This window comes from Salvelinus namaycush, chromosome 13 (genome assembly GCF_016432855.1).
Source record: "Salvelinus namaycush isolate Seneca chromosome 13, SaNama_1.0, whole genome shotgun sequence".
In the NCBI taxonomy this organism is placed as follows: domain Eukaryota; kingdom Metazoa; phylum Chordata; class Actinopteri; order Salmoniformes; family Salmonidae; genus Salvelinus; species Salvelinus namaycush.
Genome location: NC_052319.1, coordinates 45772737 through 45799496, shown reverse-complemented (window position 1 = coordinate 45799496; position 26760 = coordinate 45772737). Strand labels below are relative to the sequence as shown.

Below are 26760 nucleotides of genomic sequence, written 5' to 3'. Positions count from 1 at the left end.
CTCAGAACCCAACATTACTTTGAAGAATCTAACATACAAAATACATTTTGATTTGTTCACACTTTTTTGGGGGGTTACAACATGATTCTATGTGTTATTTCAGTGTTTTGTGGTCTTCACTATAGTAAAAATAAAGAAAAACCCTTGAATGTGTCCAAACTTTATGAACAGCATGAAGTAATAAAGGAATTGACAGAAGAAATACAATCAATATAAAATAAAATAAAACACATTTAATCAGTACAACGCTTGTATAAAGTGACAGCATAGGTCTCAACAAACTTTTACACTTAAGACATAACCAACTTTGAACATACATACACCTCAGGGGAAAATGTAATTTAATTGGTTCGTGAAATTACCTGCTAGCAGATACCCTTGAACTTCCCAATCATTGCACTAACGGTAGTTAGCATTGCTTAAATCCCAGAGTACCCCATTAAACTTTCTAATTATTTTTTAATACTAAAGAAATAGTTTGAAATGTACAGATTTGTAATATACAGCAGTAATGTTACAAACAAAAAATGCTCAATTTAAGTCCTGGCCCAAGGACACTTTCTTACTTTTCCAGAAAACCTCAGCAATGCACTTTCCTAAAACGAATTAGAAATGTTCTATTTACGTTCTATTTTTAGCTGAACTACCTGATTGCACCTATTATTATCCAATGAATATCCAGTCATTACTGGGTAGGTGTAATTACTGAGACACAAGCATCTTTCTCTGGCCTCGGTTGCAGAACAAACTAAAATACCCACAGAAGTTTACTTTATTGTAACATAGTTTCTTTTGATCAACAATAATGTTGGTAGCTGATGCTAGACAAGGCCTTCGGAGTGGAAACAGTGTAATAGCCAGGCCTACTATAGTTTTTATTTTATTTTAATTAAAATAAAAAAAATGAAAACTTTATTTCACTTGGCAAATCAGCTGTAAATATGAACAAATTCTTATTTACAATGACGGCCTACCGGGGAACAGTGGGTTAACTGCCTTGCTCAGGGGCAGAACGACTTTTTACCTTGTCTACGCGTTAACCACTAGGCTACATGCCGCCCCTAGTTAATGTATTGACGCTATCAAGTTCATCTCAAATCCTAATGGAGTGCAAAAGTGTCATGTCTGAAGTGACAGGATCAACAGATCATTCTTCATGATCTAATAAATCCAGTCTGTTAGGTGAGTCATAATCCTGTTCTCTGTCAGACTCAGGAAACAGATAGGAGTCCGACAGGTCCTCTTCACGGCAGACGATGGAGATGAGATCATGGCGTTCTTCACAGGGACTAGTTGTGAGGGACAGGGCCTGCTGGGGGAAATCCCCTGACAGGTACTGGAAAAAGGAACCCAATCATGAAAGTTGTTAGCGCTTTGTCCAGGGGTTGTAAGCTACTTGTACATCAAGGGACCTAACGCTACAGAAACAGGAGATAGGCTCCTGCCCTAAAGCCATTCTGGCTCGCACAAGGCAACTGATGCATTTTATTTATGCAGGGGAGTCCCAATAGATGTCTGTTAATTTTGGCACTTCTTTAGATTTAGTCTAATCTAGACTAAAATAAATAGATAAAATAGCAAAAAAGTCATTTTTGTTATTTGAACAATGATTTTAGTCAAGTTATTTTCAAAATGATGAAAACGGGGCCATTTTAGTTAACTAAATGCCCTTTATTTTTGTCACATCACATTTTGTATTGCCTGATTATCCTATAGTAAACATACAGAGCCTTCAGAAAGTATTCTCTTGTTAGTCTGAATTCAAAATGTATTAAATATTACCCCCCCCCCCTCACCCATAGTGAAAACATGTTTTTAGAAATGAATTGAAAATAAAATAGAGAAATGTCATTTACATTAGTATTCACACCCCTGAGTCAACACTTTGTAGAAGCACCTTTGGCAGTGATTACAGCTTTGAGTCGTCTTGGGTATGTCTGTATCAGCTTTGAGTCGTCTTGGGTATGTCTGTATCAGCTTTGAGTCGTCTTGGGTATGTCTGTATCAGCTTTGAGTCGTCTTGGGTATGTCTGTATCAGCTTTGAGTCGTCTTGGGTATGTCTGTATCAGCTTTGAGTCGTCTTGGGTATGTCTGTATCAGCTTTGAGTCGTCTTGGGTATGTCTGTATCAGCTTTGAGTCGTCTTGGGTATGTCTGTATCAGCTTTGAGTCGTCTTGGGTATGTCTGTATCAGCTTTGAGTCGTCTTGGGTATGTCTGTATCAGCTTTGAGTCGTCTTGGGTATGTCTGTATCAGCTTTGAGTCGTCTTGGGTATGTCTGTATCAGCTTTGAGTCGTCTTGGGTATGTCTGTATCAGCTTTGAGTCGTCTTGGGTATGTCTGTATCAGCTTTGAGTCGTCTTGGGTATGTCTGTATCAGCTTTGAGTCGTCTTGGGTATGTCTGTATCAGCTTTGAGTCGTCTTGGGTATGTCTGTATCAGCTTTGAGTCGTCTTGGGTATGTCTGTATCAGCTTTGAGTCGTCTTGGGTATGTCTGTATCAGCTTTGAGTCGTCTTGGGTATGTCTGTATCAGCTTTGAGTCTTCTTGGGTATGTCTGTATCAGCTTTGAGTCGTCTTGGGTATGTCTGTATCAGCTTTGAGTCGTCTTGGGTATGTCTGTATCAGCTTTGAGTCGTCTTGGGTATGTCTGTATCAGCTTTGAGTCGTCTTGGGTATGTCTGTATCAGCTTTGAGTCGTCTTGGGTATGTCTGTATCAGCTTTGAGTCGTCTTGGGTATGTCTGTATCAGCTTTGAGTCGTCTTGGGTATGTCTGTATCAGCTTTGAGTCGTCTTGGGTATGTTTGTATCAGCTTTGCACATCTGGATTTGGGGATTTTCTCCCATTCTTCCTTGCATCTCAAGGACGATAAAAGTAAATTGGATGCACCTGAACTCAGTTTGGAGTTTCATACCAAAGAGTTGTGAATACTTAATAGTTAAGCAAATGAGATCTGTAATTAATTTTCAAAAATTTTGAAACATTTCTATAAACATGTTTTCACTTTGTCATTATGGGGTATTGTGTGTAGATGGGTGAAGAATATATTTCATCCATTTAGATTTTAGGCTGTAACAACAACAAAACGTGGAATAGGTCAAGGGGTAAGAATACTTTCAGAAGACACTGTATGTTTACTATAGGTAAAGGAGGTATTACAAAATGTGATGAGACTAAAATCTGACTAAAATGAAAGGGCATTTAGTTGACAGGCACCCAGATGATCACATGAAACACCACATCTATGGTTATTGTATCCGTGGAAAGACATACCTCACAATAGTGGTCTGGTAACCGTAGTGGGGGCTGAAGGAACTGTTTGATTTTCTTATGGTGCCTGTAGATGAAGAGCGTAAGGCCCACTACCAAGACACCCAACAGGAGGGTGAAGGTCACACTGATCGTCACAATATTCTTTTTCCGTGTCCTTTCTGTACAGGAAGATAACACACATTCTACACAGAGAAATAGGGAGCATATAGATTGATATAGATACAGTTGAAGTCGGAAGTTTACATACACTTAGGTTGGAGTCATTAACTCGTTTTTCAACCACTCCACAAATTTCTTGTTAACAAACTATAGTTTTGGCAAGTCGGTTAGGACATCTACTTTGTACATGACACACAAAAAAAATCCAACAATTGTTTACAGACAGATTATTTAACTTATAATTCACTGTATCACTATTCCAGTGAGTCAGAAGTTTAAATACACTAATTTGAATGTGGAGGAGCCGCATTTTTACTTTGATGCAAAAAGTGCAAATCAATCCCAGAACAGCAGCAAAGGACCTTGTGAAGGTGCTGGAGGAAACAGGTACAAAAGTATCTGTATCCACAGTTAAACGAGTCCTACAGCAACATAACCTGAAAAGCCGCTCAGCAAGGAAGAAGCCACTGCTCCAAAACCACAAAAAAAAAGCCAGACTATGGTTTGCAACTGCACATGGGGACAAAGATCATACTTTTTGGAGAAATGCCCTATATTCTGATGATTAAAAAAAAAAACTGCTTGGTCATAATGACCATCGTTATGTTTGGAGGGAAAAGGGGGAGGCTTGCAAGCCGAAGAACACCATCCCAACCGTGAAGCACGGGGTGGCAACATCATGTTGTGGGGGTGCTTTGCTGCAGGAGGGACTGGTCTACTTCACAAAATAGATGGCATCATGAAGTAGGAAAATTATGTGGATATATTGAAGCAACATCTCAAGACATCAGTCAGGAAGTTAAAGCTTGGTCGCAAATGGGTCTTCCAAATGGACAATGACCCCAAGCATACTTCCAAAGTTGTGGCAAAATGGCTTATGGACAACAAAGTCAAGGTATTGGAGTGGCCATCACAAAGCCCTGACCTCAATCCCATAGAAAATTTGTGGGGAGAACTGAAAAAGCGTGTGTGAGCAAGGAGGACTACAAATCGGACTCAGATACACCAGCTCTGCCAAAATTCACCCAACTTATTGTGGGAAGCTTGTGGAAGGCTACCCAAAATGTTTAACCCAAGTTAGAGGTAGCCCAGAGGTGCCCAGAGTAAACTGCCTGCTCCTCAGTCCCAGTTGCTAATATATGCATATTATTATTAGTTTTGGATAGAAAACACTCTGAAGTTTCCAAAACTGTTTGAATGATGTCTGTGAGTATAACATAACTCATATGGCAGGCAAAAACCTGAGAAAAAATCCAACCAGGAAGTGGGAAATCTGAGGTTTGTAACTCATCGACAATCGAATACACAGTGGGATATGGGTCATTTTGCACTTCCTAAGGCTTCCACTAGATGTCAACAGTCTTTAGAACGTTGTCTGATGCTTCTACTGTGAGGGGGCCGAATGAGAGGGGATTGAGTAAGGTCTGCCATGACCTGAACATGTGCTGACCATGCGAGTTCACGTGAGAGCGAGCTCTGTTCTATCGCATTTCTGAAAACAAAGGAATTCTCCGGTTGGAACATTACTGAAGTTGGAACAAACATCCTAAAGATTGATTCAATACATCGTTTGACATGTTTCTACTGACTGTTACGGAAGTTTGACATTTCGTCTGCTTTTAGTGAACGCGCTTCGTGACTTTGTATTTGTTTACCAAACGCGCTAACAAAAGTAGCTATTTGGACATAAATGATGGACATTACCAAACAAATCAAACATTTATTGTGGAACTGGTATTCCTGGGAGTGCATTCTGATGAAGATCATCAAAGGTAAGTGAACATTTATAATGTTATTTCTGACTTCTGTTTACTGCAAAATATGGCGGATATATTTTTGTCTTGACTGGGCTCCGAGTGCCGACCTCAGATTATTGCATGGTTTGCTTTTTCCGCAAAGTTTTTTTGAAATCTTACACAGCGGTTGCATTAAGGAGAGTGGATCTAAAATTCCATGTATAACACTTGATCTTTGATCAACGTTTATTATGAGTATTTCTGGAAATTGATGTGGCTCTCTGCAAAATCACCGGATGTTTTTGGAACTACTGAACATAACGCGCCAATGTATACTGAGATTTTGGGATATAAATATGAACTTTATCGAACAAAACATACATGTTTTGTGTAACATGAAGTCCTATGAGTGTCATCTGATGAAGATCATCAAAGGTTAGTGATTCATTTTATCTCTATCTGCTTTTTGTGACTCCTGTCTTTGGCTGGAAAAATGGCTGTGTTTTTCTGTGATTTGGCGGTGACCAAACATAATCGTTTGTGGTGCTTTCGCTGTAAAGCCTTTTTGAAATCGGACACTGTGGTGGGATTAACAAGAAGTGTATCTTTAAAATGGTGTGAAATACTTGAATTTTAATTATGAGATTTCTGTTGTTTGAATTTGGCACCCTGCACTTTCACTGGCTGTTGTCACATCGATCCCGTTAACAGGATTGCAGCCCTAAGAAGTTTTAAAGGCAATGCTACCAAATACTAATTGAGTGCATGTAAACTTCTGACCCACTGGGAATGTGATGAAAGAAATAAAAGCTGAAATAAATCATGCTCTCTTCTATTATTCTGACATTTCACAGTCTTAAAATAAAGTGGTGATCCTAACTGACCTAAGACGGGGGATTTTTACTAGGATTAAATGTCAGGAATTGTGAAAAACTGAGTTTAAATGTATTTGGCTAAGGTGTATGTAAACTTCCGACTTCAACTGTATATAGATATATACCGTGCCTTCAGAAAGTACTCAGACCCCTTTACTTTTTCCACATTTTGCTACGTTACAGCCTAATTCTAAAATTGATTAAATTGTTTTTTTCCTCATCAATCTACACACAATACCCCATAATGACAAAGCAAAAACAGGATTTTAGACATTTTTGTTAACTTCTTGTTAATAGGGGGCGCTGTTTTCCCTTTGGGAAAAAATCGTGCCCAAATTAAACGGCCTCATACTCTGTTCTAGATCATACAATATGCATATTATTATTACTATTGGATAGAAAACACTCTGAAGTTTCTAAAACTGTTTATTTAGAAACTTGAATTATATCTGTGAGTAAAACAGAACTCATTTGGCAGCAAACTTCCATACAGGAAGTGAAAATTCTGAAAATGAGGCTCTGTGTCAGTGCCTGCCTATTCAACTGGCTTATATTGATGGATCTGTATGCACTTCATACGCCTTCCACTAGATGTCAACAGGCAGTAGAAGGTTGAATGGGGTGTCTAGCTTGATGTGAGGCCGAATGAGAGCTTTTGGAGTGACAGGTCCGCTCTTTTGTCAGTTTTCAACGGCGCACAGGGGAACTCCACATTGTCTTCTGAAATAGGTTTCTTATACACGACGAAATGCTCTGGCTCTGATTTTATTGGATACATATGAGAAAAACATCATAAAGTAGGATTTTCAACCGAGTTTGACCAGTTTATTCAACGTTTATTGGGGATTTTGGAATTTTTTGTTCCGGGCGCAACAATTTCTTGGACACGTGAGCTCCACATGGCTAGCCAAAGTTGCTAATTCGACAGAAGAAATGGACATTCTAAAACCAAACAACGATTTATTCTGGAAATAAGACTCCTTGCACAACATTCTGATGGAAGATCATCAAAAGTAAGAGAATATTTCTGATGTTATTTCGTATTTTTGTGGTAAATGTTGGCTCCAACAAGGCGGAGAATATGTGAGCGCTGTCTCACAATATTGCATGCTGTATGTTGTACTAAAGTTATTTTAAAAAATCTAACACAGCGGTTGCATTAAGAACCAGTGTATCTTTCATTTGCTGTACAACATGTATTTTTTAGTAAAGTTTATGATGAGTTCTTTGGTTAGATAACGTGACTGTCCAAAATATCTCCGGGCAATTTTGTGCATTATGGCTACGTATTCACAATGTAAAACCAGGATTTGTAGCTCTAAATATGCACATTTTCTAACAAAACATAAATGTATTGTATAACATGATGTTATAAGACTGTCATCTGATGAAGTTGTCCAAAGGTTAGTGATTAATTTTATCTCTATTTGTGGGTTTTGTGAAAGCTATCTTTACGGTGAATAAATGGTGTTGTGTGTTTGGCTATTGTGGTGAGCTAATATAAATATATATTGTGTTTTCGCTGTAAAACATTTTAAAAATTGGAAATGATGGCTGGATTCACAAGATGTTTATCTTTCATTTGCTGTATTGGACTTGTGATTTCATGAAATTATATTATATGATATCCCTGTCGCGTTAGGCTAGGCTATGCTAGTCAGCTTTTTTGATGAGGAGGATCCCGGATCCGGGAGGGAGACTCGTTAGAGGTTAATTTAATAAATACACTGCTCAAAAAAATAAAGGGAACACTTAAACAACACAATGTAACTCCAAGTCAATCACACTTCTGTGAAATCAAACTGTCCACTTAGGAAGCAACACTGATTGACAATACATTTCACATGCTGTTGTGCAAATGGAATAGACAAAAGGTGGAAATTATAGGCAATTAGCCAGACACCCCCAATAAAGGAGTGATTCTGCAGGTGGTGACCACAGACCACTTCTCAGTTCCTATGCTTCCTGGCTGATGTTTTGGTCACTTTTGAATGCTGGCGGTGCTCTCACTCTAGTGGTAGCATGAGACGGAATCTTCAACCCACACAAGTGGCTCAGGTAGTGCAGCTCATCCAGGATGGCACATCAATGCGAGCTGTGGCAAGAAGGTTTGCTGTGTCTGTCAGCGTAGTGTCCAGAGCATGGAGGCGCTACCAGGAGACAGGCCAGTACATCAGGAGACGTGGAGGAGGCCGTAGGAGGGCAACAACCCAGCAGCAGGACCACTACCTCCGCCTTTGAGCAGGAGGAGCACTGCCAGATCCCTGCAAAATGACCTCCAGCAGGCCACTCCGTCTCATGCTACCAATAGAGTGAGAGCACCGCCAGCATTCAAAAGTGACCAAAACATCAGCCAGGAAGCATAGGAACTGAGAAGTGGTCTGTGGTCACCACCTGCAGAATCACTCCTTTATTGGGGGTGTCTGGCTAATTGCCTATAATTTCCACCTTTTGTCTATTCCATTTGCACAACAGCATGTGAAATGTATTGTCAATCAGTGTTGCTTCCTAAGTGGACAGTTTGATTTCACAGAAGTGTGATTGACTTGGAGTTACATTGTGTTGTTTAAGTGTTCCCTTTATTTTTTTGAGCAGTGTATAAAAAACTGAGGGCCTCCCGAATGGCACAGTGGTCTAAGGCTCTGCATCGCAGTGCTAAATGTGCCACTAGAGATCCTGGGTTCGAGTCCAGGCTCGGTCGCAGCCCATTGGGTGGCGCACAATTGGCCCAGCGTCGTCCGGGTTAGGGGATGTCCTTGTCCCATCACATACTACTGACTCCTGTGGCGGGCCGGGCACAGTGCATGCTGACACGGTTGCCAGGTGTTTCCTTCGACACATTGGTGCGGCTGGCTTCCAGGTTAAGTGGGCATTGTGTCAAGAAGCAGTGCGGCATTTACATAAGTACTTGAAGCGGTGAAGGTGGTGGTGTGGGAGTGCTTTGCTGGTGACACTGTCAGTGATTTATTTAGAATTCAAGGTACACTTAAACAGCAGCATTCTGCAGCGATACGCCATCCCATCTGGTTTGCGCTTAGTGGGACTATCATTTGTCAACAGAACAATGACCCAACACACCTCTAGGCTGTGTAAGGGCTATTTGACCAAGAAAGAGAGTGATGGAGTGCTGCATCAGATGACCTGGCCTCCACAATCACCCAACCTCAACCCAATTGAGATGGTTTGGGATGAGTTGGACCGCAGAGTAAAGGAAAAGCATCCAACAAGTGCTTAGCATATGTGGGAACTCCTTCAAGACTGTTGGAAAAGTAGCAAGCGCTCCAGCAGGTATATCTCACTGGTCATCCCCAAAGCCAATTCTTCCTTTGGCCGCCTCTCCTTCCAGTTCTCTGCTGCCAATGACTGGAACGAACTGCAAAAATCTCTGAAGCTTTATCTTGGCCAGGTCGCAGTTGCAAATGAGAACTTGTTCTTAACTAGCCTACCTGGTTAAATAAAAGTGAAAAAAAAAAAAAAATCCAGGTGAAGCTGGTTGAGAGAATGCCAAGAGTGTGCAAAGCTGTCGTCAAGACAAAGGGTGGCTACTTTGAACAAATATTTATATTTGAGATTCTTCACTTTTTTGGTTACTACATGATTCCATATGTGTTATTTCATAGTTTTGATGTCTTCACTATTATTCTACAATGTATAAAATAGTAAAAGTAAAGAAAAACCCTTGAATGAGTAGGTGTCCAAACTTTTTTACATTTTTGCAAGATTTGTTTTTTTATTAAACGGATTGATGAGGGGGAAAAAACGATTTAATCAATTTAAGAATAAGGCTGTAACGTACCAAAATGTGGAAAAAGTCAAGGTTGGTGGCGGTGGTGTAATGGTGTGGGGGATTGTTTTCATGGCACATGTTAGGTCTGTTGATACCAATTTGGAAACGTTTTCATGCCCCGAAGAAGTCAGGCTGTTCTGGAGGTATTATGGAGTATTTTGTGTAGATTGATGAGGTGAAAAAAAGTATGTAACCAATTTTAGAATAAGGTTGTAACATAACAAAATGTGGAAATAATCAAGGAGTCTGAATACTTCCCGAATACACTGTACATAGCAAGCCATGGCCACGTGACTCACTGTCTGTAGGAGCGAACCATTTTCGTGAACGAGGAGGTGTACTTAAAACTGGCCTTTGAGTGTTTTGAGAGAATGAGGAGTTACTAGGTGAAGTGTTATCATTAGAACAGTGGTTCCCAAACTTTTATCATCCCGTACCCCTTCAAACATTCAACCTCCAGCTGCGTACCCCCTCTAGCACCAGGGTCGCGCACTCTCAAATGTTTTTTGTTGTTGCCATCATTGTAAGCCTGCCACACACACACACTATTCGATACATTTATTAAACACAAGAATGAGTGAGTTATTGTCACAACCCGGCTCAGGGGAAGTGACAAAGAGCTCTTATAGGACCAGGGCACAAATAATAATCAATAATTTTGCTCTTTATTTAACCATCTTACATATAAAACCTTATTTGTTCATCAAAAATTGTGAATAACTCACCACAGGTTAATGAGAAGGGTGTGCTTGAAAGGATACATATAACTCTGCAATGTTGGGTTGTATTGGAGAGAGGCTCAGTCTTAAATCATTTTCCACACACAGTCTGTGCCTGTATTTAGTTTTCATGCTAGTGAGGGCCGAGACTCCACTCTCACATAGGTACGTGGTTGCAAAGGGCATCAGTGTCCTAACAGCGCGATTTGCCAAGGCAGGATAATCTGAGCGCAGCCCAATCCAGAAATTTGGCAGTGGCTTCTGATTAAATAAAATTCACACAGAACCACTTGTTGCAATTTCGATGAAGCTCTCTTGTTCAGATATTGGTAAGTGGACTGGAGGCAAGGCATGAAAGGATAACGAATCCAGTTGTTTGTGTCATCCGTTTCGGGAAAGTACCTGCGTAATTGTGTACCAACTCACTCAGGTGCGTCGCTACATCACATTTGACATTGTCCGTAAGCTTGAGTTCATTTGCACACAAAAAAAATCATACAATGATGGAAAGACCTGGAGAAGAGCTCCAACTTCTTAATCACAGCCTCAATCATCAGACAAGTGAAAATTATGGTCAGTAAAGAAAACTAAGTTCGTCTCTCAATTTTTTAAAAACGTGTCAATACTTTGCCCTTGATAACCAGCGCACTTCTGTATGTTGTAAAAGCGTTACATGGTCGCTGCCCATATCATTGCATAGTGCAGAAAATACACGAGAGTTCAGGGGCCTTGCTTTAACAAAGCTAACCATTTTCACTGTAGTGTCTAAAACGTCTTTCAAGCTGTCAGGCATTCCCTTGGCAGCAAGAGCCTCTCGGTGGATGCTGCAGTGTACCCAAGTGGCGTCGGGAGCAACTGCTTGCACGCGCGTTACCACTCCACTATGTCTCCCTGTCATGGCTGTTGCTCCATCAGTACAGACACCAACATGAGCAGCAGCTACGTTTGGCTCCAGACGGACCGTTAGTGGAATTCCCGCGAGAGAGTAACGGTTAATGTGATTGGATGTTAATTATTTGACTAGGCTACCTGTATTTGACATTGTGTTGTTATTTCGCTGAACACTAGATGGTTGAATTTTATTTTTTTGGCAGTGAAACAAGGCTACTAAAAAAAACTCACTAAAATGTATAGCCCCGTTGTAAAAAATAAAACGGACTGTTTGAAAATGTGAAGTATATATATTTTTTTATGTGAAACACATTTTTGTTTGGCGTACCCCAGTTTGGGAATACCTGCATTAGAGGATAGGATAATGGTAACAGCAAGTCAACTAATATAGAGAAATCCTGGATGAGCCTCACCTGACTCTTGGATGGACTCACAATGTTGAGTGCTGGGAGTTCCAAAGGGTTTGTGGTAACATAAATACCGGACCTGTACACAGTACCTCCGGCCCACATCCAGATCTTTGATGGTCAAATGGGATGTGGTGGAGTCCTGAACCTGCTAAAACAAGGGTAGAGAGAGGCACATCAACTCATCTTCGATCACACTAACATCCTACAGTGGGAGATCACCAAAACACCTGATAACTTCCCAATGAATTGCCCAAACCTTGGATGAATACGGTGTTTCAGTGCTGGGCTGGATACAAAAACCTGCATTCATTTAAAACAATTATTATTATTTATTTTTTTAAAACCTGGCTTGCTTCCACATTGCTACTCACTTTGAGCTCCTCCCCGTCTCTGCCGTATTGAACGTTGTATTTAAAATTATCTCCATTATCCTCCCGTAGACGGTTGTTCTTTACCATGTTTACTATCAGAAGTCCTTCCTTGGAGGTCAACTGGACTTCAGGGCTGCAAGAATCAGCTGGGTGGGTGGGTCAGAAAGAGAGGGGTGGTTGGGTCAGAAAGAGAAGGGGTGGGTGGGTCAGAAAGAGAAGGGTGGTTGGGTCAGAAAGAGAAGGGGTGGTCAGAAAGAGAGGGGGTGTTTGAGTCAGAAAGAGAAGGGTGGTTGAGTCAGAAAGAGAAGGGTGGTTGAGTCAGAAAGAGAAGGGTGGTTGAGTCAGAAAGAGAAGGGTGGTTGAGTCAGAAAGAGAAGGGTGGTTGGGTCAGAAAGAGAGGGGGTGGGTGGGTCAGAAAGAGAGGGGGTGGTTGAGTCAGAAAGAGAAGGGGTGGTTGAGTCAGAAAGAGAGGGGTGGTTGAGTCAGAAAGAGAGGGGTGGTTGAGTCAGAAAGAGAAGGGGTGGGTGGGTCAGAAAGAGAAGGGTGGTTGGGTCAGAAAGAGAAGGGTGGTTGAGTCAGAAAGAGAAGGGTGGTTGAGTCAGAAAGAGAAGGGTGGTTGAGTCAGAAAGAGAAGGGTGGTTGAGTCAGAAAGAGAAGGGGTGGTTGGGTCAGAAAGAGAGGGGGTGGGTGGGTCAGAAAGAGAGGGGGTGGTTGAGTCAGAAAGAGAAGGGGTGGTTGAGTCAGAAAGAGAGGGGTGGTTGAGTCAGAAAGAGAGGGGTGGTTGAGTCAGAAAGAGAGGGGTGGTTGACACAGAAAGAGAAGGGGTGGGTGGGTCAGAAAGAGAAGGGTGGTTGAGTCAGAAAGAGAGGGGTGGTTGAGTCAGAAAGAGAAGGGGTGGGTGGGTCAGAAAGAGAAGGGTGGTTGAGTCAGAAAGAGAAGGGGTGGTTGAGTCAGAAAGAGAAGGGATGGGTGGGTCAGAAAGAGAGGGGTGGTTGAGTCAGAAAGAGGGGTGGTTGAGTCAGAAAGAGAGGGGTGGTTGAGTCAGAAAGAGAGGGGTGGTTGAGTCAGAAAGAGAAGGGGTAGTTGGGTCAGAAAGAGAAGGGGTGGTTGGGTCAGAAAGAGAAGGGGTGGTTGGGTCAGAAAGAGAAGGGGTGGTTGGGTCAGAAAGAGAGGGGTGGTTGAGTCAGAAAGAGAGGGGTGGTTGAGTCAGAAAGAGAGGGGTGGTTGAGTCAGAAAGAGAGGGGTGGTTGAGTCAGAAAGAGAGGGGAACTTGATTTAAAAAAAACGTTGCTCAAGCTTTTCGAACCAAACCACAATGCTACCAGTGTGCTGGCCTACTGATGAAGCAGACTAGGCCTTGGACATGACATAAACTGTATACAATTTGGATCTGGCCTATCAGGAGCGAAGTTGAATGATCCGTTACCATGGCGACAGGCTTCGACGGATCTGGATGTGCGGTTGCCTTCCTGAGCCAGGACTTGCACCATCACACATCCCAGCCCGGACAGTTTATTACAGGTGGTGAGCTCGGTCTGAACACAGCCCGAAATGTTGTGCCACTTCTCGCTGTCACTGCTGTGGATTAAAAAGAAGGCTCAGATGAGAAAATAATTGTGTCATAACTGAGCAAAACATCTATCCTTACGGGGCCAGGAGTTTTTGCTGATCAACTGACCTGGGACACCGATCAACATTGCCTTCAGAGAGTATTCACACCCTTGACTTTTTCCACATTCTGTCGTGTTACAGCTTGAATTTAAAATGGATACAATTGAGGTTTTATGTCACTGGTCTACACACAATACCCAATAATGTTAAAGTGGAATTTGATTTAAATTAATAATAGAAATTAATAGAAAATAAAAAGCTCAAATTTCTTGAGTCAATAAGTATTCAACCTGTGTTATGGCAAGCCTAAATAACAGGAGAAAAATGTGCTTAACAAGTCATTTATTAAGTTGCATGGACTAACTGTGTGCAACAGCGGTGTTAAAAAAAAATTCATGACTGCACCACCTCTGTACCCCACACATACATTTATCTGTAAGGTCCCTCAGTCGAGCAGTGAATTTAAAAGCACATATTCAACCACAAAGACCAGGGAGGTTGTCCAATGGTTTGCAAAGAAGGGCACCTATTGGTTGATGGACAAAAAAAAAAAGCAGACATTGAATATCCCTTTGAGCATGATGAAGTTATTAATTATACTTTGGATGGTGTACCAATACACCCAGTTACTACAAAGATCCTTCCTAAATAATTTGTCAGAGTGGAAGGAAACCACTCAGAGATTTCACCATGAGGCCAATTGTGATTTTAAACCAGTTACAAGTCTGTGATAGGAGAAAACTGAGGATGGATCAATAACATTGTAGTTACTCCCCACAGTACTAACATAAATGACAAAGTGAAAAGAAGGAAGTCTTTAATGAATAAAAAATATTCCAAAACATCCATCCTGTACGCAATAAGGTACGAAAGTACCTTTCGGAAAAGCTGACCACGACTCCATTTTGTTGATTCCAGCCTACAAACAGAAACTAAAACAACAAGCTCCCGCGCTCAGGTCTGTTCAACGCTGGTCCGACCAATCTGAATCCACGCTTCAAGACTGCTTCGATCACGCGGATTGGAATATGTTCCGCATTGCGTCCAACAACAATATTGACGAATATGCTGATTCGGTGAGCGAGTTCATTAGGAAGTGCATTGACGATGTCGTACCCACAGCAACGATTAAAACATTCCCAAACCAGAAACCGTGGATTGACGGCAGCATTCGCGTGAAACTGAAAGCACGAACCACTGCTTTTAACCAGGGCAAGGTGACCGGAAACATGACCGAATACAAACAGTGTAGCTATTCTCTCCGCAAGGCAATCAAACAGGCTAAGTCCCAGTACAGAGACAAAATCGAGTCGCAATTCAACAGCTCAGACACAAGAGGTATGTGGCAGGGTCTACAGTCAATCACGGATTACAAAAAGAAAACCAGCCCCGTCGCGGACCAGGATGTCTTGCTCCCAGACAGGCTAAACAACTTTTTTGCCCGCTTTGAGGACAATACAGTGCCACTGACACGGCCCCCTACCAAAACCTGCGGGCTCTCCTTCACTGCAGCCGAGGTGAGTAAAACATTTAAACGTGTTAACCCTCGCAAGGCTGCAGGCCCAGACGGCATTCCCAGCCGCGTCCTCAGAGCATGCGCAGACCAGCTGGCTGGTGTGTTTACGGACATATTCAATCAATCCTTATCCCAGTCTGCTGTTCCCACATGCTTCAAGAGGGCCACCATTGTTCCTGTTCCCAAGAAAGCTAAGGTAACTGAGCTAAACGACTACCGCCCCGTAGCACTCACTTCCGTCATCATGAAGTGCTTTGAGAGACTAGTCAAGGACCATATCACCTCCACCCTACCGGACACCCTAGACCCACTCCAATTTGCTTACCGACCCAATAGGTCCACAGACGACGCAATCGCAACCACACTGCACACTGCCCTAACCCATCTGGACAAGAGGAATACCCATGTGAGAATGCTGTTCATCGATTACAGCTCAGCATTTAACACCATAGTACCCTCCAAACTCGTCATCAAGCTCGAGACCCTGGGTCTCGACCCCGCCCTGTGCAACTGGGTCCTGGACTTCCTGACGGGCCGCCCCCAGGTGGTGAGGGTAGGTAACAACATCTCCACCCCGCTGATCCTCAACACTGGGGCCCCACAAGGGTGCGTTCTGAGCCCTCTCCTGTACTCCCTGTTCACCCACGACTGCGTGGCCATGCACGCCTCCAACTCAATCATCAAGTTTGCGGATGACACTACAGTGGTAGGCTTGATTACCAACAGCGACGAGACGGCCTACAGGGAGGAGGTGAGGGCCCTCGGAGTGTGGTGTCAGGAAAATAACCTCACACTCAACGTCAACAAAACAAAGGAGATGATTGTGGACTTCAGGAAACAGCAGAGGGAGCACCCCCCTATCCACATCGACGGGTCAGTAGTGGAGAAGGTGGAAAGTTAAGTTCCTCGGTGTACACATCACGGACAAATTGTATTGTCCACCCACACAGACAGCGTTGTGAAGAAGGCGCAGCAGCGCCTCTTCAACCTCAGGAGGCTGAAGAAATTCGGCTTGTCACCAAAAGCACTCACAAACTTCTACAGATGCACAATCGAGAGCATCCTGTCGGGCTGTATCACCGCCTGGTACGGCAACTGCTCCGCCCACAACCGTAAGGCTCTCCAGAGGGTAGTGAGGTCTGCAGAACGCACCACCGGGGGCAAACTACCTGCCCTCCAGGACACCTACACCACCCGATGTCACAGGAAGGCCATAAAGATCATCAAGGACAACAACCACCCAAGCCACTGCCTGTTCACCCCGCTATCATCCAGAAGGCGAGGTCAGTACAGGTGCATCAAAGCAGGGACCGAGAGACTGAAAAACAGCTTCTATCTCAAGGCCATCAGACTGTTAAACAGCCACCACTAACATTTAGCGGCTGCTGCCAACATACTGACTCAACTCCAGCCACTTTAAAAATGGGAATTGATGGAAATTATGTAAAAATGTACCACTAGCCACTTTAAACAATGCCACTTAATATAATGTTTACATACCCTACATTACCCATCTCATATGTATATACTGTACTCTATATCATCTACTGCATCTTGCCATCTTATGTAATACATGTACCACTAGCCACTTTAAACTATGCCACTTTATGTTTACATACCCTACAGTACTCATCTCATATGTATATACCGTACTCTATACCATCTACTGCATCTTGCCATGCCGTTCTGTACCACCACTCATTCATATATCTTTATGTACATATTCTTTATCCCTTTACACTTGTGTGTGTGTATAAGGTAGTAGTTGTGGAATTGTTAGGTTAGATTACTTGTTGGTTATTACTGCATTGCCGGAACTAGAAGCACAAGCATTTCGCTACACTCGCATTAACATCTGCTAACCATGTGTATGTGACTAATAAAATTTGATTTGATTTGAAGTAATACTGCAAATATACATTGGAGTTGCTTACCAAGACGACATTGAATGTTCCTGAGTGGTGTAGTTACAATTTCGACTTAAAAATCTATGGCAAGACCTGAAAATGTCTGTCTAGTGTCATATACTCTTTGGGTATAGCGAGTGGCTTCCCCCTCCAACCCCTCCAACACTCAGGTTCTGTTATCTCAGGTAGTAAATTCCTGGAGGAGACTCTCTCCTCCTGGCCATGCAGAAAGAGACACATGTAGAAGAAGTTCCTTTGTTCTCTCTAATACAGAACTTGAGAACTGAATAATATCCATGTTTTGGAGAATGTGTAAACGGTCGGTGGAGAATCCAGCTACGACCCGGTCCGGTTTGTTTCATGTTTGTGACCTCATGAAAGACAATACAGCCACATTACCATAACTCTGTTTATACAGGAGCCTCCGTTATGAGGTTTGCGTCTAATTATTGTTTAAAATGAATGAGTAAAGATTAAACTATGTGAAATTGTGTAATGTGATTTTAAACTGTTAATGTGAGAAAATTGCATTCCCTCTAAAGTTGAACTAAGTCATTGGCATGACATGATCTGGCTCATGGGACAGCCCTTTTCTACTGTTACGATCAAAACCCCCACCTGAATAAATCCTCTTGAGACCATAAGTACCTCAATCACCGAGGGGGCGAAGGTTTGAGTAGAGACCACAAAAACCTCAGTATAAGCTAAGGTTGGAAGGATGTGTCGTGGCTGAATCATAATTAGTTAGGTAATATAGATAGATAAGATGTTATTGTCATCATATGCTTGTGAGATACTTGTCATTAGAATGGTGCCCTTTGGACTATAGGGTTGGCAGTGCATTTTCCCCTTCTGAGCTAGGGCTTAGTCACTTGGGGCCCAGAGAGGGGAGAGGTCAGGCTTGTCTTCATATGTCAATGTATCTGTTAAACCATGTGGTGCTATGTAGAATATCAGAAGGGGAGGAGAACAGAATGGAACATTGTCTTCTTATGGAAATGTGTCTGTAACTATTCCTAAACCATGTGAAGGGATTAATTATTAATTAATTATTATTAATGGGGAACCAGTTAGTTATCTCATACAATGTCTGTACGCCAGTCACTCCCTACTTTTCTCATTGGGGGAAGGAGTATGGCAGTGTTTGGAACCATTGTATGTCCCCTCTGAGGTTGCCCTTATCTTGATCTAGTATATGACCTATAAGGCTCACTGTCTTTTCTCTGAGCTTATCCAGGAAGGGGTGTATTTTAGATGGGAGTATCTAGACTTGACAATTGATATATGCCATTGGATGAGGTAATGTTGTGGTACCAAGCATGAGATTGAAACCTCGTCTTAGGAGACCAAACTGAACGATAATTTATAGCTAATGTTATCTAGCTATGGGATACTCCTCTTTCAAGTAAAATGTTCTTTGTAAGTTGAGAGGGGTGTATCTTGGCTATAAATGAAACTAAGAATTGTAAGCACTCAGAGAATTCATTTATAGACACTGAATTGATCTGAGAGTCAAAAAGGTCTATGGTGAAGCTCATATATTATTAAAGATGGACTTTATAATATAACTCTGACTTGTGTGTGGTTGGCTCTCTTTATTGAGTAATACAGGAAATTACCACGACAGGTGGTTGAATTCCTAACCAAACCACGTAGAGCATTGGCTACACGGGTGGAAATGGTTAAACTCTGAGACTATCGATCCCGACTGAATAAGAGCAAATCTTCGATACTAATTATTAGTCTGCAGCTAGAAATTATGTCGACCTGGAATGCGAAGACCGACAACCGCCGAAACATCTGTTCTATAAGAACATTTTTGAATCGTACTATGAAGTAACCATTCTAACCACGAAAGCCTCCAGGGAAGCAGAGAGAAGCTCGTGTAACAGTATAACTTTAGTCCGTACCCTCGGCCCAACCCGGGCGCGAACCAGGGACCCTCTGCACACATCAACAACAGTCACCCATGAAGCATCGTTACCCATCGCTCCACAAAAGCCGCAGCCCTTGCAGAGCAAGGGGAACCACTACTTCAAGGTCTCAGAGCAAGTGACATGACCGATTGAAAGGCTATTAGCGCGCACCACCGCTAACTAGCTAGCCATTTCACATCGGTTACACTCGGATGAAATTTCCAACAGAAAGACAGACGATTCCAACAGAGATCACGACGACACACTGAGCATAAATATATACAGTGGGGCAAAAAAGTATTTAGTCAGCCACCAATTGTGCAAGTTCTCCCACTTAAAAAGATGAGAGGCCTGTAATTTTCATCATAGGTACACGTCAACTATGACAGACAAAATGAGAAAAAGAAATTCCAGAAAATCCCATTGTAGGATTTTTAATTAATTTATTTGCAAATTATGGTGGAAAATAAGTATTTGGTCAATAACAAAAGTTTCTCAATACTTTGTTATATACCCTTTGTTGGCAATGACAGAGGTCAAACGTTTTCTGTAAGTCTTCACAAGGTTTTCACACACTGTTGCTGGTATTTTTGGCCCATTACTCCATGCAGATCTCCTCTAGAGCAGTGATGTTTTGGGGCTGTTGCTGGGCAACACGGACTTTTAACTCCCTCCAAAGATTTTCTATGGCACAGGTGTCAAACTCATTACACGGGGGGCCGAGTGTCTGCGGGTTTTCGCTCCTCCCTTGTACTTGATTGATGAATTAACATCACTAATTAGTTAGGAACTCCCCACACCTGGTTGTCTAGGGCTTTATTGAAAGGAAAAACCAAAAACCTGCAGACACTAGGCCCTCCGTGGAATGAGTTTGACACCCCTGTTCTATGGGATTGAGATCTGGAGACTGGCTAGGCCACTCCAGGACCTTGAAATGCTTCTTACGAAGCCACTCCTTCGTTGCCCGGGCGGTGTTTTTGGGATCATTGTCATGCTGAAAGACCCAGCCACGTTTCATCTTCAATACCCTTGCTGATGGAAGGAGGTTTTCACTCAAAATCTCACAATACATGGCCCCATTCATTCTTTCCTTTACACGGATCAGTCGTCCTGGTCCCTTTGCAGAAAAACAGCCCCAAAGCATGATGTTTCCACCCCCATGCTTCACAGTAGGTATGGTGTTCTTTGGATGCAACTCAGCATTCTTTGTCCTCGAAACACAACGAGTTGAGTTTTTACAAAAAAGTTATATTTTGGTTTCATCTGACCATATGACATTCTCCCAATCTTCTTCTGGATCATCCAAATGCTCTCTAGCAAACTTCAAACGGGCCTGGACATGTACTGGCTTAAGCAGGGGGACACGTCTGGCACTGCAGGATTTGAGTCCCTGGCGGCGTAGTGTGCTACTGATGGTCGGCTTTGTTACTTTGGTCCCAGCTCTCTGCAGGTCATTCACTAGGTCCCCCCGTATGGTTCTGGGATTTTTTGCTCACCGTTCTTGTGATCATTTTGACCCCACGGGGTGAGATCTTGCGTGGAGCCCCAGATCGAGGGAGATTATCAGTGGTCTTGTATGTCTTCCATTTCATAATAATTGCTCCCACAGTTGATTTCTTCAAACCAAGCTGCTTACCTATTGCAGATTCAGTCTTCCCAGCCTGGTGCAGGTCTACAATTTTGTTTCTGGTGTCCTTTGTCAGCTCTTTGGTCTTGGACATAGTGGAGTTTGGAGTGTGACTGTTTGAGGTTGTGGACAGGTGTCTTTTATACTGATAACAAGTTCAAACAGGTGCCATTAATACAGGTAACGAGTGGAGGACAGAGGAGCCTCTTAAAGAAGAAGTTACAAGTCTGTGAGAGCCAGAAATCTTGCTTGTTTGTAGGGGACCAAATACTTATTTTCCACCATAATTTGCAAATAAATTCATAAAAAAAACCTACAATGTGATTTTCTGGAATTTTTTTTCTCATTTTGTCTGTCATAGTTGAAGTGTACCGATGATGAAAATTACAGGCCTCTCATCTATTTAAATGGGAGAACTTGCACAATTGGTGGCTGACTAAATACTTTTTTGCCCCACTGTATATATTGATTGCAATTTTTCCCGAACGAGTGAGCGTTCATGTGCAAAGGATTAGCATTTCAATTAATATAATTATCAACCGTGTAGTGACTCGTCTTTCCCGCCCTTCTCAGTCCACACCCACTTCCCTTTGTCCACTAAATCGGCTTAGCCCACTAAGGAACCCCCCCTATCATTTCCTTGTAACCATATCTACTGTTGTTTGTTTATGCATGTCTGTGAATATTTAGTTAGTAAATAAATTATTAAGACAATTGATGTATGGATGATTCATAGTAAAGGCTGGGTTCGTGCAGATAACCAACAATTTACGACGTTTGAAATGAGACTAATGTGAGGTAAAGAATAATTCATTAATTAGAAGACTAATTGATCAGATATTAAAGTATCTGAAGAGTTATATTAGGAAAATTATAACTTTGTAATCTTAAGATTTTCCTTGGTGCCCCGACTTCCAAGTTAATTACATTTACATGATTAGTTTAATCACGTAATAATAATTAAAGAGAATTGATTTTATGAAATATCTTTAATGATGCCAAAGACACGACACTAGCAATGATCAACAACCAACTTGAGAGAGCTTGAAGAATTTTACAAAGAATAAAAAATGGGCAAGCATTGTACAATCCAGGGTTGCAAAGCTCTTATCCATATTTACCTAGAAAGAATCACAGCTGTAATCACTGTCAAAGGTAATTGTAACCTGTATTGACTAAATTGAATACTTAGCAAAAAAAAGTATATTGCATTAATAAAGAAATGGACAACTCAACTTTGACAGAGTATTGTGTGTTGATCATTGACAAGGATTAAAATGGATTGGAATTTCACTTTGTAACACAACAAAATGTGGAAAAATGCAAAATGGGTGTGAAAACTTTCTGAAAGTGTGTGTCTATAAAACAACAATGCGGAACTGTACTGCTACTCTCTGTTCATCATACAATTGAAGTCTGAAGTTAACATTCACCTTAGCCAAATACATTTAAACTCAGTTTTTCACAATTCCTGGCATTTAATCCTAGTAAAAGTCCCTGTTTTAGGTCAGTTAGGATCACCACTTTATTTTAAGAATGTGAAATGTCAGAATAATAGTAGAGAGAATTATTTATTCAGCTTTTATTTCTTTCATCACATTCCCAGTGGGTCAGAAGTTTACATACACTCAATTAGTATTTGGTAGCATTGCCTATAAATTGTTTAACTTGGGTCAAACGTTTCAGATAGCCTTCCACAAGCTTCCCACAATAAGTTGGGTGAATTTTGGCCCATTCCACCTGACAGAGCTGGTTTAACTGAGACAGATTTGTAGGCCTCCTTGCTCGCACACGCTTTTTCAGTTCTGCCCACAAATTTTCAATGGGATTGAGGTCAGGGCTTTGTGATGGCCACTCCAATACCTTGACTTTGCTGTTCTTAAGCCATTTTGCCACAACTTTGGAAGTATGCTTGGGATCATTGTCCATTTGGAAGACCAAGCTTTAACTTCCTGACTGATGTCTTGAGATGTTGCTTCAATATATATCCACATCATTTTCTTTCCTCATGATGCCATCTATTTTGTGTAGTGCACCAGTCCACCCTGCAGCAAAGCACCTCCACAACATGATGCTGCCACCCCCATGCTTCACGGTTGGGATGGTGATCTTCGGCTTGCAAGCCTCCCGCTTTTTCCTCCAAACATAACGATGGTCATTTTGGCCAAACAGTTCTATTTTTGTTTCATCAGACCAGAGGACATTATTCCAAAAAGTATGATCTTTGTTCCCATGTGGAGTTGCAAACCATAGTCTGGCTTTTTTTATGGTGGTTTTGGAGCAGTGGCCTCTTCCTTGTTGTCGAATATAGGACTCGTTTTACTGTGGATATAGACACTTTGTACCGGTTTCCTCCAACATCTTCACAAGGTCCATTACTGTTGTTCTGGGATTGATATGGACTTGTCGTACCAAAGTACGTTCATCTCTAGGAGACATAACGCGTCTCCTTCCTGAGCGGTATGACATCTGCGTGGTCCCATGGTATTTATACTTACGTACTATTGTTTGTACAGATGAACGTGGTACCTTCAGGCGTTTGGAAATTGCTCCCAAGGATGAGCCAGACTTGTGGAGGTCTACAAGTTATTTTCTGAGGTCTTGGCTGATTTCTTTTGATTTTCCCATGATGTCAAGCAAAGAGGCACTGAGTTTGAAGGTAGGCCTTGAAATACATCCACAGGAACACCTCCATTTGCCTCAAATTATGTCAATTAGCCTATCAGAAGCTTCTAAAGCCATGACATCATTTTCTGGAATTTTCCTGTTTTAAGGCACAGTCAACTTAGTGTATGTAAACTTCCGACCCACTGGAATTGTGATACAGTGAATTATAAGTGAAATAATCTGTCCGTAAACAATTGTTGGAAAAATGACTTGTGTCATGCACCAAGTAGATGTCCTAACCGACTTGCCAAAACTTTAGTTGTTAATAAGAAATTTGTGGAGTGGTTGAAAAACAAGTTTTAAACTTCCAACTTCAAAAGTATATGCATAGTCACTTTAACCATGTCCACATGTACATACTGCCTCAATCAGCCCGACTAACCGGTGCCTGTATATAGCCTCGCTACTGTTTTTTCCCACTGTATTTTTAACTGTTGTTGTCTTTCTTTACTTATCTATTGTTTACCTAATACCTTCTTTTTTACTTAAAAAATGCACTGTTGGTTAGAGCCTGTAAGTCAATATTTCACTGTAAGGTCTGTTGTAGACAAATAAACTTTGATTGGATTTAACCCATGTACTACAGCTACTAGACATACTCACGTCCTGTACTGAACCGTGTACTTTATCCCTGGGCTGTCTGTGGCGGGGCTCCAATGCACAGCATAGTCAACGCTCACGTTCCGTGGAGATAACAGCTCATCCTCAGACCATGCTACAGACAAAAGATTCATCACTTTCTGGAGCTTAATACAATTTTATTTTATTTAACTAGGCAAGTCAGTTAAGAACAAATTCTTGTTTACAATGACGGCCTACCAAAAAGGCCTCCTGCCGGGGATGGGGGCTGGGATTAAAAATAAATAAAATACAAATATAGGACAAGAGAGACAACACTATATAAAGAGAGACCTAAGAGGACAACATAGCATGGCATCAACACAGCATGGTAGCAACATAACATGCCAGCAGCACAACATGGTAGCTGAACAAAACAGGGTACAAACATTGTTGGGCACAGACAACAGCAAAGGGCAAGAAGGTAGAGACAAAAAACATCACGCAAAGCAGCCACAACTCTCAGTAAGAGTGTCCATCAGGAATGTCTCTAGACATTTATAGTTAGCTAGAATAAAATCATGAGCATTTGTATCTAACGTTAGATAAGGAAATCCTAGACTGCTGACCAGCTAGCCACTTGCAAACATTATGAAAAAGTGTAGCCTTTAAATCGAAACCGAAGAAGCAGAAATAATAGCCAATGAGGGAGGAAAAAATGGATTACCTTGTCTGAGGACATGACAGAGAGTCCAAAACAACAAAACGCCTTTCAGACACAACATTTCAGTAGATCAGGCTAATTTTTGCGAATGCAACATACTATTATAGATCACTATCTAGTAACAACCTTCAGCGAAACCTAAATTCAATTCCCAGAATCTGAGTGAACCTACTTCTGAGTGAACCCTTCTCCTGTCCAATCGCTTAGTCCTAGGCAAAGTAGAAACGCCCATTTAAAGGAACAACCCAATGGCAACATGTCTTATGAAATATCAGAGTAAAAATGTTAAGCTCCTGTGTAGGAGTTATTACAGAACAGATAGTCATAATTGTATTATCAATGAGAGTAGGCTCATCTTTAAAAACAATATCAATTGAAAAAAATTGTTCCCGTAAGGTGTTCTCTGTATTGGACAGCTGCAAGATCACTCTTGATGTAGAGATGTGATTGTACCAATGACTACTTACAGTTTGTACACTCTTAGAAAAAATATATGGTAAGTATAACCAAACAGGGTTCTTCAGTTTGTCCCCATAGAGGAACCATTTTTGGTGCTTGGTAGAATTCTACATAGAACCCATTTTAAATGGTTCTACCTAGAACCCTCTGTGAAGGGTTCTGCTGACAACCCCTTTCCCATTGGAATCCAGCCAGAGTGAATTTTTACAAAATGACTGCCAGGGTAGGAAAGATTAATTATTAAGACTACCTAAATCATCTAAACTGGAACAAACATCTCAGTAACGGGGTGCAATATGTCCAACTACTAAACAGATTGGTTTATTTTAGAAAAATATGTTTATCTTAATTTAGTTCAAGATTAAATCAACCAATCCATTTACATGGAAAAACACAGATATTGAAACAAACAATTCTGAAAATCAACCTGCAATTAAGCATGTTGGAAAATATGAGAATGATGAGTGGTTTGGAGTGTTTTACTCGACACAGATTAAAAATGACACAATCACACTCAACTCTGGTTTTTAAAACCAACACTTGGTTTATTTTAATCCTGAATTAAATGTTCACTAACTGGAATATATGATAATTATGCTAAACAGTAAAGGTGTAACACACTGGGCACATACGTAAATTCAACGTCTAGTTTACACTGAAAAATCAACAGGGCTCTATTCAGTCTTTCACTGAAGCGAGTCAGCGTGCTAGAAATGTAAAGGTAATTTCCGACAGACGATTTATACAGGGTTTACAGTGAATGCAGAACATTTCCTTTGCATATCACTCACGCTGTAACGCTGAATTTCCGCGAAATGGATTGAATACCCCTAGATTAAATCAGATGAAGTTAAACAGGTGTGGTGATACTGATTATTTGTCGGCAGAGATGGTTTGTTTACATAGCAGGTTAGGGGAATGAGGTTAAGGCTAGTAAAAGGTTTAGGTTTAGCTACAATGCTAGTTGTCAACAATTGTTGTAGACCTGCTCCACTAAACCACAACAGTATAAACGTAAACACATCATCCGTTCACAACACCGGGAGCCATTTGACACCTCTAATGCAGTACCGACACCGTCAAAACAACCGCGATTTGGATGTCAGCTAAAGCTTATCTGATTGAATAGATTCGATTTGTGCTTGTTACAGAACGATGGTACTACTTCCTATCACTGCAGTACTCTCAGTTTTGCAGCGCTATGCCGCTGTGTCACCCCTAATTGACGGACAGTCCGATCAGCGAATGAGAGTTAAGACAGGACTCCCGAGTCTCCAATGGCTGTGGATATGTAATTCGATACCGCAGAGTCATTCGAGGCAAACTGAATCAGGAAAACGAGGCGGTCAGCCACAACTGTCATGAAGCGATTTGGCCTTAATATAAATGTATTTATAAGCGAATTACCTTGACATACCTTGATAAAACAAAATAGGGGAATTAACATTTAAGAGGTTTTAGGTAGAACCCTTTGCCTTACAAAGAACCCTCTTCCAAAAAAAGGGCCCGGTTCTTCAGATGAAAACGTTTTTTGGAAGAACCAGTTTCCCAC

The 26760-nt window shown here is 41.6% G+C and overlaps 1 protein-coding gene across 4 annotated transcripts; it reads right to left on the bottom strand.

Moving 5' to 3' along the window:
* Positions 1 to 72: 72 nt before the first annotated feature.
* LOC120058564 (interleukin-20 receptor subunit alpha-like) lies at positions 73 to 24922 on the bottom strand. Of its 4 annotated transcripts, none has more exons than XM_039007347.1 (7): positions 24753 to 24922; positions 24071 to 24182; positions 13650 to 13801; positions 12224 to 12369; positions 11856 to 12000; positions 3276 to 3457; positions 73 to 1336 (listed from the first exon to the last, which is right to left on the bottom strand). In XM_039007347.1, the coding sequence occupies exons 1-7, from the start codon at positions 24808 to 24810 to the stop codon at positions 1148 to 1150; spliced, it is 984 nt and encodes a 327-aa protein (XP_038863275.1). In that variant the 5' UTR covers positions 24811 to 24922; the 3' UTR covers positions 73 to 1147. The 4 variants fall into 4 exon arrangements, with proteins under 4 accessions (XP_038863275.1, XP_038863279.1, XP_038863276.1 ...); XM_039007351.1 differs by having other exon boundaries at positions 3276 to 3433; XM_039007348.1 differs by having other exon boundaries at positions 11856 to 11997.
* Between the last annotated feature and the right edge of the window lie 1838 nt (positions 24923 to 26760).

Excerpts from the sequence above, each read along its gene's own strand:
- LOC120058564 (XM_039007347.1), bottom strand. The coding sequence starts at position 24,810 with ATGTTGTGTCTGAAAGGCGTTTTGTTGTTTTGGACTCTCTGTCATGTC. Across the intron at positions 3,458-11,855 it reads TGAGTCCATCCAAGAGTCAG|AATGTGTGTTATCTTCCTGT; the intron begins GTGAGGCTCATC and ends TTCTCTGTGTAG. Across the intron at positions 1,337-3,275 it reads TACCAGACCACTATTGTGAG|TACCTGTCAGGGGATTTCCC; the intron begins GTATGTCTTTCC and ends TCCTTTTTCCAG.